Source organism: Rana temporaria, chromosome 10, assembly GCF_905171775.1.
Source record: "Rana temporaria chromosome 10, aRanTem1.1, whole genome shotgun sequence".
Classification (NCBI taxonomy): domain Eukaryota; kingdom Metazoa; phylum Chordata; class Amphibia; order Anura; family Ranidae; genus Rana; species Rana temporaria.
Window position 1 is genome coordinate 134,596,068 of NC_053498.1, and position 14,375 is coordinate 134,610,442.

At 42.5% G+C, this 14,375-nt stretch overlaps 1 protein-coding gene across 12 annotated transcripts in view; it reads left to right on the plus strand.

Annotated features, from left to right (window-relative positions):
* Window positions 1-14,375, plus strand: part of MTOR (mechanistic target of rapamycin kinase) — a 212,797-nt gene that overhangs the window by 21,978 nt on the left and 176,444 nt on the right. For 7 of the 12 annotated variants that reach the window (XM_040326325.1, XM_040326329.1, XM_040326331.1 and 4 more), the window contains exons 12-22: window positions 311-541; window positions 636-841; window positions 919-1,041; window positions 1,891-1,974; window positions 5,630-5,722; window positions 5,794-5,928; window positions 6,026-6,155; window positions 8,620-8,894; window positions 10,303-10,326; window positions 11,770-11,856; window positions 13,877-14,044. In XM_040326325.1, coding sequence (XP_040182259.1) covers window positions 311-541; window positions 636-841; window positions 919-1,041; window positions 1,891-1,974; window positions 5,630-5,722; window positions 5,794-5,928; window positions 6,026-6,155; window positions 8,620-8,894; window positions 10,303-10,326; window positions 11,770-11,856; window positions 13,877-14,044 — 1,556 coding nt within the window. Of the gene's footprint in view, window positions 1-310; window positions 542-635; window positions 842-918; window positions 1,042-1,890; window positions 1,975-5,629; window positions 5,723-5,793; window positions 5,929-6,025; window positions 6,156-8,619; window positions 8,895-8,953; window positions 8,975-10,302; window positions 10,327-11,769; window positions 11,857-13,876; window positions 14,045-14,375 lie in introns of all 12 variants that reach the window. The other 5 variants (XM_040326327.1, XM_040326337.1, XM_040326326.1 and 2 more) reach the window with 4 other exon arrangements.

Consider the following 14,375-nt stretch of genomic DNA (forward strand, 5'->3'; position numbering starts at 1 on the left):
CATTGGTATCAGTGGGAAAAATAATGCACCATCGTTGGGGTCAGTGGTAGGCATAGTGCTCTATTGTTGGTGTCAGTGAGAGTAACTATGCTCCATTGTTGGTCCTTGAAGGAATAGTGCCTCAAATCTGTGGAAGGAATAGTGCCCCAAGGTAGTAAAGGCAAGCAAAGGGCCACATCTGGCCCCCGGGGCCACAATTTGGGGACAACTAATCCTAGATCATTCTTAGAAGTAAAGTGTGTATCATACTTTTTCCAGATACAGTATGTGCCTCCTAGTAAGTGTGATTGTTCTTTTCTTCTGTTTTCAGGTCACTCGCTGACACAGTTTGTGCGTCACTGTGCTGATCATTTCCTAAACAGCGAGCACAAGGAGATCCGAATGGAAGCTGCTCGTACCTGCTCCCGGCTTCTGACCCCCTCTATCCAGCTGCTGAGTGGACACGGACACGTGAGTCAGACTGCAGTGCAAGTTGTGGCTGATGTTCTTAGCAAACTGCTTGTGGTCGGAATTACAGACCCAGGTAACTCTAGACGCTATGGTACGCACCTTATCCCTATAAACAATAAAAAATAAATATTTATCAAGAAGGAAATCGTTTAACCCTCTCTTGGGATTCTTCCATCCTTTTATAGACCCCGATATCCGATACTGCGTCCTGGCATCATTAGACGAACGCTTCGATACACATCTAGCTCAGGCGGAGAACCTTCAGGCCTTGTTTGTGGCTCTGAATGACGAGGTGTTTGAGATCCGGGAGTTGGCCATCTGTACGATTGGTCGTCTCAGCAGCATGAATCCTGCCTTTGTCATGCCATTCCTGCGCAAGATGCTCATCCAGGTAGGTTACACTTGGCAGTTTGTATTGCGATCACTACTATCGGTAAAGTCAAAACTAATTGTTCTGGATATCCATAGATTCTGACAGAGCTGGAGCACAGTGGCGTTGGGAGGAACAAGGAACAAAGCGCTCGTATGTTAGGCCACCTTGTGTCTAACGCACCCCGACTGATACGCCCTTACATGGAGCCAATACTGAAGGTATGGTTTCTCCTAGAGTGATTTCATGGTGGAATATATATGTGTGTGTGTATATGTGTGTGTGTATGTATATATATAAATATAAATATATATATATATATATATATATATATATATATATATATATATATATATATATATATATATGTATATATATAAATATAAATATAATTTTTTTTTTTTTTTTTTTTTAAAGCTTACTTTTCACTAAATTTTTACATTTTTTTTTTTTTTCTCCCCTCTTACATAATTGCTAACCATATTCCTTTTTTTGTTTTTTTTTTCGCTTATTTAAAAAAAAAAAAAAAAAAAAAAAAGATATTCTTTACAATTTTCATTTCTCGTGCATCATCTAGGCAGCCTCCTGGGATACAGAATGTACATCCCACAAGGCTGCAGGTTCATAGGTCCTGAAATGTTGCAAGATCTCCCAACACTATGGTAATTTTGAAATGCGTAATGCCAGATCTCTGGCACATGCACATGCATGAGATCTGGCGCCATGTCCTACACATTGCATGTTGTCACAGACTAGTGTCAGGCGATCTCGGTAGACTTCAGCATCTACGGGCCTGGCAGTCTGCTGGGATGTTCAACATGCATCCCAGGAGGCTGCACAATGAGATCTCAACACAATGACAACATGTAATGTAAAAGACAGAGAAAAGTTCTCCATCTGCCCATATGAGAAAGGGGTCAAAACTGCTCTTAAAAAGTAAATTTTGTAGCCCACAGTTTTAAAACCCAATCATGTGAAGGTGTTTTCAGTAGTATTGTGTAACGAATACCATAGCTTGTCGGCATTTGTTCAGTCAAACTCTCTGACTATTGTCTCTCTGTAATCGCCAGGCTCTGATTTCCAAACTCCGAGACCCAGATCCTAACCCTGCCGTGGTGACCAATGTTTTGGCAACAATTGGAGAGCTTGCCCAGGTAAGTTTGAATCCTATTCATCGGGAAGCAGACCTTTTTTTTTCTATCCATGCTAACAGGATGATATTATTGTATTCATTGAGTGGGTGAATTATTTGTATAGCGCTACAAATGTGAACTGAATTGCCTCAAGGCGCTTGGTATCCATTTTCTTCCTTGTCCTTCAGAAGAGGTGGGTCTTGAGTGTTTTTTTTTTTTCTTTCTGAAGGCCCGATGACTTTCTTCCATTCGAATGTTAGTTGGTAGCGCGTTTCACAGCCAATGTCCTTGGACTGCGAATCTTTGTTCTCCTTTTAGACTTGTAGTGAGACTTGGGGATTTGAAGTAGAATTTGGTTGGTTGATCGAAGAACGCGATTGGGGTTGTGGTATTTTATTTTCTCACATAAATATTGGGTGGCGATTCCTTATATACATTTGTGAGTGAGGCAGTGGGCCTTAAATGTGACCCAATCCTTTTACGGCTAGCCAATGAAGGGTCCTCAGGGATGGGTGATTGATTCCCAGTTTTTTTTCCCCGTTACCAGTCTTGCTGCCTTGTTCTGGACGACTTGTAGACGAGAAATCTGGTATCCGAGGTAGAGTGGAGTCCGAGGTAGAGTGAGTTTGCATAGTCGAGCCTGGAGTTGATAATTCTTCCAACTACTACTGCTGTATCCTTCCAGGATTAAGGGGATGAGTCTTCGTAGCAGGCGGAGAAAATGAGATCTGCTGGCTACTGATCCTATTTGTGCATCCATCGTCATGTCAGAGTCAAAGGTGACTCCTAGACTTTTGACTTTGGTGCTTGGGGTGATGGTTTGTCCCAGAATGTGGGGTGTGGCGTCCATGTCGTCCTAGAGTTCAACTGTCTTTCAGTTTGCGTGAAGCAGAAGTTCTGTTTTGGATCCATTTTAGTTTAAGGTAAATCACCATCATCCAATTGTCTATCAGTGTGAGGCATTGTTCCAGTCCGTGATATTGGTCTTTTTTGTTGCTGATGCGAAAGTAAAGTTGAGTGTCATCAGCGTAGGAACGGTAGATTAGGTCCTGTTTACTGATGATTTTGAGGAGCGGGCGGAGGTATATGTTGAAGAGTACGTGCGACAGGGGTGATCCTTGAGTGACTCCGCATGAAATGGTACGTGCTTCTGAAGTGAAGGGTCCTAGTTTCACTGTCTGGTATCGATTCTCCAGGAATGATGTGAACCAGGGTAGATCTGAGTCTGCGACTCCGGCTACTTCTGTGAGGCGAGTTAGCAACATTTTGTGGTCTACTGTGGTGTACATTAAATAACATACTACAGAGACTTCTGAGAAATGGCAAGCCATAGCAAGAGAATTTGGATTTCTGTGGGTGTGGCGATGTGTGTGTGTGTGTGTATACTGTGGGCTACTGCTGACCTGTCATCTACGCATTGTCAATATGATAGAAAAAACTCCAGACAAGCACATTGTAAACAGCACTTAAATATTCCTTCATTATTTTTTTTTTTTTTTTTATTTTTTTTTACAAGCTGAAAGTTTAAACCAGGATTCCAGTGGGCATGCCTGCTTTGTTAGTGGTGGGATGGTGGTGTGCCACAGTGTGTACAATATGTGCAAAAGAGGGGTGGATATAACAAGTGTGATATCGATTGCTAGGAGTAAAAAAACAGGCAATTTGCAGTGCAAGGGTATCTATTTACAGAACTGCAGGCTCTGAGACATTAGTAATTAGAGGTGCACCAAATGGAAATTTTGGTACCTAAAATGCAGGATGCACTTGGCCGAAAACCAAAGATGCCAGTTTTAAAAAAATATATATATTTTTTAATATATAATTGTATTTGACTGTTTAATATTGTGAATATGAATATATTATCGGTCATTATTGGCACCTTTTTAGCGGAAAATTCATTCCTTTTAAATTCTGTGTGTCTTCACACTGGTCCATAGTGCTTTCGTTGTGGTGTTAATGTGGTTGTTAAGCCACTTTCAAATCTTCATACCATCTCCTTTGTTCTAATTCTGTGTGAGTGCTTTGTAAAAAAAATAAGCCTGCTATACCTCATTTCACAGCTCTTCTCAGCGATCACATGATCTGCTGGCTTTCTCCTCTCCCCGTCTGACAGATGCAGAGGGCGGGGCTGAGATTCCCTTGCTGATGTCATTCGAGGGAGGGAGATGGCCGATCATGATTGCTAAGAGCTCTGAAATTGAGTATAGCAGACTTTTTTCTTCTTCTTCTATAAATCACTCACACAGGGGATGGTAAGAAGATGTGAGTTATTTAAGCAGCAGGATTTGCGGGGGTGGACACTGTCGCATGAGCTGACAAGACGAGAGTTGGGGGGGGGGGGGGGCGGGAAAGAGCACAGAGACAGATGGCAGGGCTGCGCATGATGGAGGCTCGTAAACTGACCACGGTGTTGGGTCAGCAGCCACAATACACAGTGGTCCGTTTACAAAGGGAGGCAAAGACGGGCAGAATCAGCCAGGTGTTGCAGGGGGCCAAATGACACAGCACAAGCACTGTGCTGTATAACATGCTTTAAATGAACATCTTTATTTTTTTATTTTTTTGGGGGTTAACAAACGCTTTAAAAAATCCTGTTTGCTGCATTTTTGGTCAGTTAAAAAAAAAAAATAACGCCACCTCCCCATAGAAAACGCAGCAAGAACGCATTAATAACGCATCCGTGTTATGTTTTTGATCTGGTATTTGAGTCACATGACCTATGAAAAACACGCCATAAGTGCGGTAAAATCATGTGTGTTTTCGGTGCCATTATCTACACCTTTTTCTCTTATCCCCAAAATACTGATGAAAAACATTCCAGTAATAGTAATCCAAAACCTGCTTGAAACGGGTCAGAAGGAGATCACTTGCAGGTCAGAGGCACTTGTCGGTGAATTATAAATGATCTCAAACGTTTCACACTGATGCCTTTTGACACCAACGTAAAGCCTGTGCACCCTTGGCACAGGACTGGACAATCCCAGGTTAGCTTGGATGTTGCAGAAGTGTCTCGGCTACTTGTGACACGGCTCCATATCTGAATGGACACAGGGAGTTGTGGCTCGGCTCAGTTGCCCTTATAGCAAGCTGCTTGCTGTGGGGGGCACTTAACAGGAAGGAGGGGCTAGAAGCACCAAAGGGGGACCAGAGAAGAAGAGGATCTGGGCTGCTCTGTGCAAAACCAACTGCACATAGGAGGGAAGTATAACATATATTTGTTACTAAAAAAAATAAAAAAAACAAGACTTTAGTATCACTAAGGATTTGGCATCCAGCTGAAAATAAAAAAAACACTGGATGCCAAACTCCTCAATGGAGTACTTTCCTAAACCTTCGATAGTGATTTGATTTGGGTGGTGAGCGCTGCGAATGGCATTTGGTGCTGTGCGTTTTGGGGCAAGTACTGGAGTACTGAGTGATGTTGTTGCTGGACCTTGTAGGTGACAATGACTCCTGGTATAGAGAGGGGGGCAGCACTGAAGGGTGTGCAGGAGGTAGGCATTGGTAACCCATTTTCTACCAAAAGCATATGGTGATCACCTTATTGGCTCTCGCAGCTTTCATTTCTTTCTTGCTAGGTGTTCAGCTGTTGACCATTACAGCTCATATGAGACAATATATTCTATGCGATTTTTATACCCCGTGTGACTGACAGGTTATCCTTTTCCCCTTACAGGTCAGTGGACTGGAGATGAGAAAGTGGATGGATGAGTTATTCCCAATTATTATGGATATGTTGCAGGATTCATCTCTGCTGGCTAAGAGACAGGTAGGTGTAGTCTAAATGTCAGGACTGGAACTTGGAGACAAGCTGGCTGACTTTGTTGTCATTCTCCCTAGGTGGCGCTGTGGACTCTGGGCCAGCTGGTAGCCAGCACAGGGTATGTGGTAGAGCCATATCGGAAGTATCCATCTTTGCTGGAGGTTCTGCTTAATTTCCTGAAGACGGAGCAGAACCAGGGTATCCGCCGAGAAGTAAGTTATTCTGTATCAAGCCTATGGCACAATGCTATTGTGACTAAAGGAAACCCCCCTCTTCCTTGCAGGACTGATTGTACATGTTTTCTTCCAGGCTATCCGGGTGCTGGGCCTATTGGGTGCTCTGGACCCATACAAGCACAAAGTGAACATTGGAATGATTGACCAATCTCGAGATGCTTCAGCCCTCAGTATGTCCGAAACTAAAACCAACCCGGATTCTGGTGAGGAAATGGCAAAAAAGCATAAAGCTAAATAAAATAAATTACACGGGAGGAAGCCACTGAATGTTTTTTACCTATCTCTAGATAGAACAATTTTCTACTTCTGTGACCCTTGTGTTGGTGCACCTAATGCAATCCCGTTCAGACAATAAATATTGCAAAGTGCAGTAACCAAGCAAAGTCCGTCCCTAGTCATCCTTCAGGGTTCTTTTCTTTTAAAAAGACATTAAAGCCTATTTTTATTTTTTTGTCAAACTTACCAGCCTACGATCCTTCTTGGGTCCCCTGCCGGCATTCCGAGCCACCCTGTCTTTGCGTCTATTGATAATTTTACATTATACACATTTGGTCAAACTTTTTTTTTTTTTTTTTTTTTTTTTTTAAGTGTACACATTTACACAGGAAGCCATGACCCATTTTATGCCACCCGTCAATCTGCTACTGGAGTTTATAAAACTGAATGAGTACAGCGTGACTTGGAGGTAATGTGAAGGGTAACCTCACTATAACCAACTAAGCGTGCAGTTCAATAAAGTGACGTGTCCAGTTTGCTTGGCACAGCATTGATTAACGGCAGCAAGAGCCAATGGCTTCCGCTGATATCAATCTGCCCTCGTGCACATCGCTTGATCGGCTTGGGCTCAGGTAAGAATAAGGTGGGGGGGGATTCTGCAGCACAGGTTTTTCAACTTAATGAATAGAGTGCATGAAGGTAAAACAAATGAAGGCTGTAGCACCACTAAGACCCCTTTCACACTGGGAGGCTTTTCAGGCTTTTTAGCGCTAAAAATGGCACCTCTCAAGCCATCCCAGTGTGAGAGCCGGAGTGCTTTTGCACTGGGACGGTGCGCTTGCAGGATGGGAAAAGTGCTGCAGCATATTTAGGGCGGTGTATATACCGCTCCTCCACCGACCCTGCCCATGGAAATGAATGGGCAGCACTGCCGAAGCACCTGCAAAGCGCTTTAGCAGCCCTGCAACACGGGCGCTTTAAACCCCCCCCCCTTTTTTTTTTCCCGTCAGCACCCAAAGCCCCCCCCCGACCTCTACGGGACCTGGTGGTCCCCAGGGGCCCGGATGGCTTGTTCTTCATTCTTTCTTCCTTCTCCTCCTCCTCCTCCTCCTCCAAAGCGACCTCAATTCGCAGCGGCAACTTCTCAACTTGCAACAGCAGTTCTCTGCTTTAGGGGGCCTGTGCCTGAAGCTGCGTAAGGGGTCCCGAAATTCCTGATGGCGGCCCCTGCCGCACACACCGCCCCAGTGTGAAAGGGGTCTTTAAAGGTGGAACTTTTCTTTTTTTTTTTTTTTTTTTTACATTGTTCACTGAGGATGTCGGGAAAATGCCAAAAGTGAACAGCAGTTCCTAGTCTTTAAGTTCTGAATAAAGCTGTCCTGTTTTTTTTTTTTTCTTCATTTTTGTGTCACCCACAATAGGATATGAGGGAGAACTCTGCAAAGTGGACAAACATTATTTTTAAACAGTATTTTTCCTTTTTTACTGGTGTATACTGAAGGCAATTTAAAGGTGTTTTTTTTTTTTTTTTTTTTTTACATAATGTTAGGATACCCCGTTCTAATGGGGACACAAGCACAATATGACACTTTGGGGGGGGGGGGGCCCACTCTATCAAAAACTAAAAGTTGCAATTAACTCAAGGTTTCAGGCTCCTTGTAGGTATTAGTGCGTGTTGTGTGTGTTTTTTTTTTTTTTTTGCATTGCATCATTCGCACATACAGTGGATTATGATTTCCGCATAACCTGTCTAAGGGCTGCAGGAGCAAGGACTTGTGTAAAAAGTTGTTTGGAAAATAAAGCATAAAGGCAAAATGTTTTTTTGTTTTTTTTGAGTGGAGATGGATTAAACCCCTTTTTATTGCTGTCTGTGCCCCCATTAGGGAGAATCGCCCTATTTTGTCTTTTTTTTGCCATTATCATTGAAAGTAAGACCATTCCAAATTTTGGGATGCCCCCAGAAAATTAAGAGGGGAAATCTATCAATGGGGATCCTAGTTCTGGTGACCTGGGGGGTCCTCAGAGTATTCCATTAATTTGCAGGGATTTTTTTTTGTTTTTGGCTATGGGACAGAAAGTGAAGGAGAATCTCCCCAATAGGACACAGATGGCAAAAAATAAACTGACCGGTTATGACCGACCCTTACTCTATCCAAAATTTAAATGGCTCCGTAAGACTATCGGATGTAAATTGGAGACAAGTCCACTAGGTGGCGTGCAACTCAATGGACTCGACCCATAGTACGCCAGCACATTTTACAAAGTGGCTGAATTCATGGGGTTTCAGATTTAATTGTTTTGTAATCCTATTAAAGGTGATTAAAATCAGCTTGCGTATTTCTACCTGTATATCCCTTTTTAAAATGAGCTTTCAGATAAACCAACTTGAGTGTTGGGATACTTCATAGTGTAAAGAGCCCATGTTCATCTATATCTCCTCTCCTCTTTCAGCTGATTGCAGTACCAGCGAGATGCTGGTGAATATGGGCAATCTTCCTCTAGATGAGTTCTATCCAGCTGTGTCTGTGGTCACCCTAATGCGGATCCTGAGAGATCAGTCTCTGTCTAACCATCACACCATGGTGGTTCAAGCCATTACCTTCATCTTCAAGTCTCTTGGCCTGAAATGTGTCCAGTTTCTACCCCAAGTGATGCCAACCTTCCTGAGCGTTATTCGCCTGTGTGACAACAACGTGCGGGAGGTGTGTATCCTCACAGTCCTTACGGTAACAGTTTCTCTTTTCTCGCACATTACTGACATCTGTTTTATATTTTCTCCCTGCAGTCCCATCAGCCTTCTCCTCAAGTAAGTTTTGAAGAATTGTCACTTTCCCACATTCTTTACTGCTTGGAGTGAGTCACACAGTCCTATTGTGGTCTGTTTCCCAAGAACAACCCAACACCAGAGTGTGCAGGGAGGCACCAATATAGGGCCCTAAAGACACAATAGTAGCCCCTCCTTGACTCCAAATGCCATACCATATGCACAATTGCACAGGTTCCTCTCCTGTTGTGATATTGCTTTTTCTGATTTCACTGCACACTGTGCCTTAAAAGCTGCAGTAAGTCAGATAGAACCCGCTTCATTTCCAGCATAACGCAGCTGGTGCAATGCTCCAGGGATTTGAAATCCACCACCCTTGCCAGTCTTTGGTCTGCTGGGATGATTTGGAGAGATTCTGATTGGTCAGCACCAGCACTTAGAATTGCTCTAAATCTGTCCCGGAAGTCCTATTGAAAGTGCAGGGATAAGAGTGGTTATTTCTAATCCCTGGACTGCTGCGGTGGGCACTGACAGCTCATCAGAGACTGAGATAAAATACAATGGGGACTAGGTGGGTGTGGAGGCTGTAGGGTGTTCACTTTTATTTTATGTTTTTTCTATGATATTACACTTTTTAAAACATTTTGTACTTTCAAACATCTTTTTTTGCACGCTTATTAGACTGTGTAGTTCCAGTCCTTATTGTGTTTTTTATTACAAGTCAGCAACTACAAAAACCGTGTGTGTGATATAGATAGATAGATAGATAGATAGATAGATGGAGATATATATACATATAGATAGATAGACTCACACATACGCGCTTGTCCCAGGATCCAGCGATGTGCTCATCCCAGATGTCCCTTCTCTCCCCGATGGTGGCATTTCATCCGTGAGCACCCAGCTATGACAGCTCGGGACTTCACAGCTGGGTGCCCAATGCGCATGCGCCTCCTGACTGGTCTGGCATTCTTCTGGGACCGGTGATGTGTCCTAGAAGACTACAGGGATGGAGGGTGAGAGAAGAACTTCCGCTTGGATCGTCTAGGCGAAGTGGGAGCAGGTACCTGTCAAAAAATGTACATGCCAAATGTGGCAGGGGATAAGTACTTAAAGCGGAACTTTCCCTTTTTGGATGGAGCTCCACTTTAATAATAATAAAAATTTGACAAGGTTTCTAATCCTCCCACTGTTTTCTCATCTGATATTGTCTGAGATCAAAATGGCCCAGCAAAATGTAAACTTCAGAGAATGCTACAAATGTATAATGAATTTCTGGCCATAGTGGTGACTTGTACTGTTTTTGTTTATTACCCTAATGTCATGTCTCTTTTCGCCTTCTATTTCCTGTATTGACTTTGGCCGTGAAGAGGACAGGATTAATGTCGCCACAGGTAAGGTTCATTCATCTCTTGATATTTAATGGCTGACTGTCCTCTGTAAATGCTGACTGTTGTCCTCTTATTGTTGAGCAGTAATAATGAGTTACTTTCACGTTTTGTAAGCAGTTGTTTTCTGTTCAGAATTATATGTGTGCATTGTTTAATTTTAATTCCCTATAGTAGCAATCCATCAAGGCATACATGACACCCTTTGTGTTTATTGGGATACAATATTAAGACTGTACATACATAGTGAGCACTGACTGATTTTCATGCTTGTAGGGCAATACATACAGTACATTTGCATAGATATACTATATTCCTTTGGCGTGTTTGCTTTAGACCCTTTTCAGGTATTTTTGGGGTGCTTTCACACTGGGGCGGTGTGCCTGCAGGACGTTGGAAAAAGTCCTGCAAGCAGCATCTTTTGTGGCAGTGTATACACCGCTTCTCCACCGTCCCTGCCCATTGATATGAATGGGCAGCGCTTTGACAGTGGTGCTTTTCATGTGTCGTTAACCCCTTTTTTCAGCCACTAGTGGGAGTTAAAAGTGCGCCGCTATAACAGCGGTATAGCCCTGCTAAAACTAGCGGCGCTTTACCGTTAACGTGGAGTGGCCCCAGTGTGCAAGGGCTCTTAGTTGGTCTACTTCTGTATTTGTTTCCTTATTGCCTTCAGAAATGTGTGCTATGCAGACGCTTTTTTATGCAAGATGTGTTTTTATGAATGTGTAAATGATTTAAAGTAGTTCTGATATTTAAAGTTTTTTTTTATCTTAATGCTCTTAGATTAAAAAAAAAAAAATTCTGTGTGCAGCAGCCCCCTAATACTTGCCTGAGCCCCATCTTGATCCAGCGATGTTGCACAAGAGTCTCCGCTGCTTGGGAATCTCTCTCCTCAATTGGCTGAGACCGCAGCAGGAGGTGCCATTGGCTCCCGCTGCTGTGAATCAGTCAGCCAATGAGAGGGGAACATGCCAAATTGCACCCCCCTCCCCAAGTTGTATGAGTATTATGTGTCAGAACCCCCCCCCCCCAAAAAAAAAAAATCGACCACTAATCTGCATGCTAACCCCCTAAGCATGAATCCACCCCTGCTGAAATCCCCCTTCCAGCACAAATCTTTCTCAAATCCTTTCATTCCCCATATGCTCCCTGCATAAATCCTCGCCCCCAAAACAAAATTCCCCTGTCCTTTGTACATATCCTCTACCCTTCATATTTACCCCTCTGTTTAAAAATCTTCACTCCCCTCCCAACGTAAATTCTCCCCAATCCCAATTGGGCTGCGGTGGGGATTAATTTTACAGCACTGAGAATATGAGCCAGAGAATGTGGCTGCTTTGAGTAATCCAAAATATTTCTGCCATTTAAATATTTGCACTTAAATACTTTTTCAGTTTTAAGTTTTGCTTTAGTGATTGTTGGATCTGTGTCCCTTTTTTCTCTCTTCAGTTCATGTTCCAGCAGTTGGGGATGTTGGTCTCCTTTGTCCGGAGCCATATCCGCCCTTACATGGATGAGATCTTCTCCTTGATAAAAGTAAGTATAAATATATCTGCAGATGGCAGCTTTGTGCTCACAGGTTGTTTGGAATAATTCTCCCATGATGTATCTATATTGAAAAGTAGTAAGTTCACGGAAAATCTCACATTCATGTCACGGGTGTTGGTTTCATTACATAATATATACAGCAAATCTTCAATTAACACTCCTGTTTCCCATGAAAGGTAAGTCTTCAGTGTCTGCTGTGAAAAAAATAAAACCATAACCATTTAACTTTTAAAAATGGTGAAAAGTTAGAAAAACGCACCCATTCGGGAAGTAATAGTAAGAACACATACACCATGGATATGCAATTAGCGGACCTCCCAGCTGTTGCAAAACTACAAGTCCCATCATGCCTCTGCCTCTGGGTGCCATGTTTGTGGCTGGAGTCTTAATTCAGTACACCATTATGTCTTAACAAAATGGCACATGGGTTTAACCTCCCTGGCGGTATGATTCTTTCAGAAAAAAGGTGCTGAAAGCGGTACCATTATTTGCAAGGAAATTTGGCATTTATATTGTAGGCCTGTAATTTTTAGAAATAACTCACTTAAATCTGACCAAACAAGAGACTAGTAGGCATCCCGGGTATGACATTTTTTTAAAAACAAAATTATAAATTATAATATAATAAATAATTATAAATAATTATAACAAGTAATAATATAATTATAATAAAAATGATTCAATAATGTAATCAAATCAAAATCACTGAAATTTGCTCAGTTGCAGAATTGTCGCTGTCATTATTTTTTATTTTTTTATGACGAATTTCCCCACAAATCTCTATCGCACAATTCTGCAAGTGATTATAATTTATTATCGCTGTTTTTTAGCTGCTCTAAAACTATTTTTGACATAAAGGGACACTTTTGGTTGCTATGGACAATCTACAGTTTGCAGGGAGAAAGAACAGTTTTCTTTATATAAAAGTACATGTAGGGCACTGGGCAGACCACTAGGGACAAGGGGGGGGGGTGTATTTTTTACATACAGTACTGTAATCTATAAGATTACAGTATACTGTATGTAATGTGTTTGTTTACATTTTTGAATTTGGCGCCGTTCTCCGCTCCCGTGCGTCGTAACATCGCAGGGAACGGAGATCGGCGTCACACAGAGGCACTGTGTGAATCGAGCGAGGTCCCGCTCGCTCACACAGCGCGGTGGCATCGCTGGATCCAGGGACAAGGTAAGTAAACACTCCCTGTGGATCCAGCGAGGCAAGCCCGAGTCTGACTCTGGGTTACTGCTCGCAGCAGGAAAATCTCACCCCGAGTCAGACTCGGGAATACCGCCAGGCAGGTTAAGTGAAGCTATAGTCTTACGCCTCGTACACACGATCAGATTTTTGTTGGACAAATACGTGAAATTTTGTCCGAAGGGAGTTGGCCATGAACTTTTTCTGCATACAGACGGCAGAACTTTTTCATACAACATACACAAAACGATGTGGGTTTTCTGTTCTTTAGCGCCACCCTTTGAGTTACTTCTGCTAATTTTGTGCTATGGTTAGCATTGGTTCGGAGCATGCGTGTTTTGTACTTTGGATTTTACTCCGGACTTGTGTACACACAATCGGATAATCCGACGTCACACATTTGTTGTCAGAACATTTGAGAGCATGCTATACCACATTCGTTGTCGGAAATTTCAGCATTTGTCCGATGGAGCGTACAAACGGTCGGATTATACAACAAAAACTCTATCACACAATTGTTGCTGCAAAATCTGATCGAGTGTACGGGCCTTTTAGTTTCATCCATTAAGGGGAGTGACAAGTATTAACGAGATTTCTAGTTACAGCGCATGTCCCCAGCGCACTTTGGTAATTTCCATACCACTCTTTACCCCTCATTGGGTCTTGGGCCGCAGTGATTGTCACCTCTGTGATGTTAGGGATGCATAGTATAACTACAGAAGTGTGTGTTTTTTTTTTTTTTTTTTTTTTCTTCTGTTTTTCCAGCTTTAGATCGCCTGTCTGCTTTATTTTTTTTCATCTTGTTCTCTGCAGGATTACTGGACCATGAACAATCCCATCCAGAGCACCATCATCTTACTCATTGAGCAGATTGTACTGGCACTGGGAGGAGAGTTTAAGTTGTACCTGCCTCAACTTATTCCACACATTCTTCGAGTATTCATGCATGACAGCAGTGCCGGGCGAGCGGTAGTTATTAAGGTACTTTTGCAGGCTCCAGTCATCGCCTAACAGGAAAGAAATCAAAATGGGGACTGGCAGCGCAACGTAGTATTTAAAAATTTCAATGAAAAAATATCCTTATACAGCACAAACATAGGAATAATAGTTTTGAGTGTCCCTACCCTTAAGTTCAAAAGTGTGAACTTTGAACTTGAGAAAGGGTTGGTACACCATGAATCCTTTTTTATGGTTTTTGGTCATTGTGTTGCATAAAGATATTTTTGGCTGAAAGCTTTCCATTACTGCATTGCGCTTCCATTTCCCCATTTTTGATCTATATGCATGTATAATAGTGCCCAAGAAAGTCTTA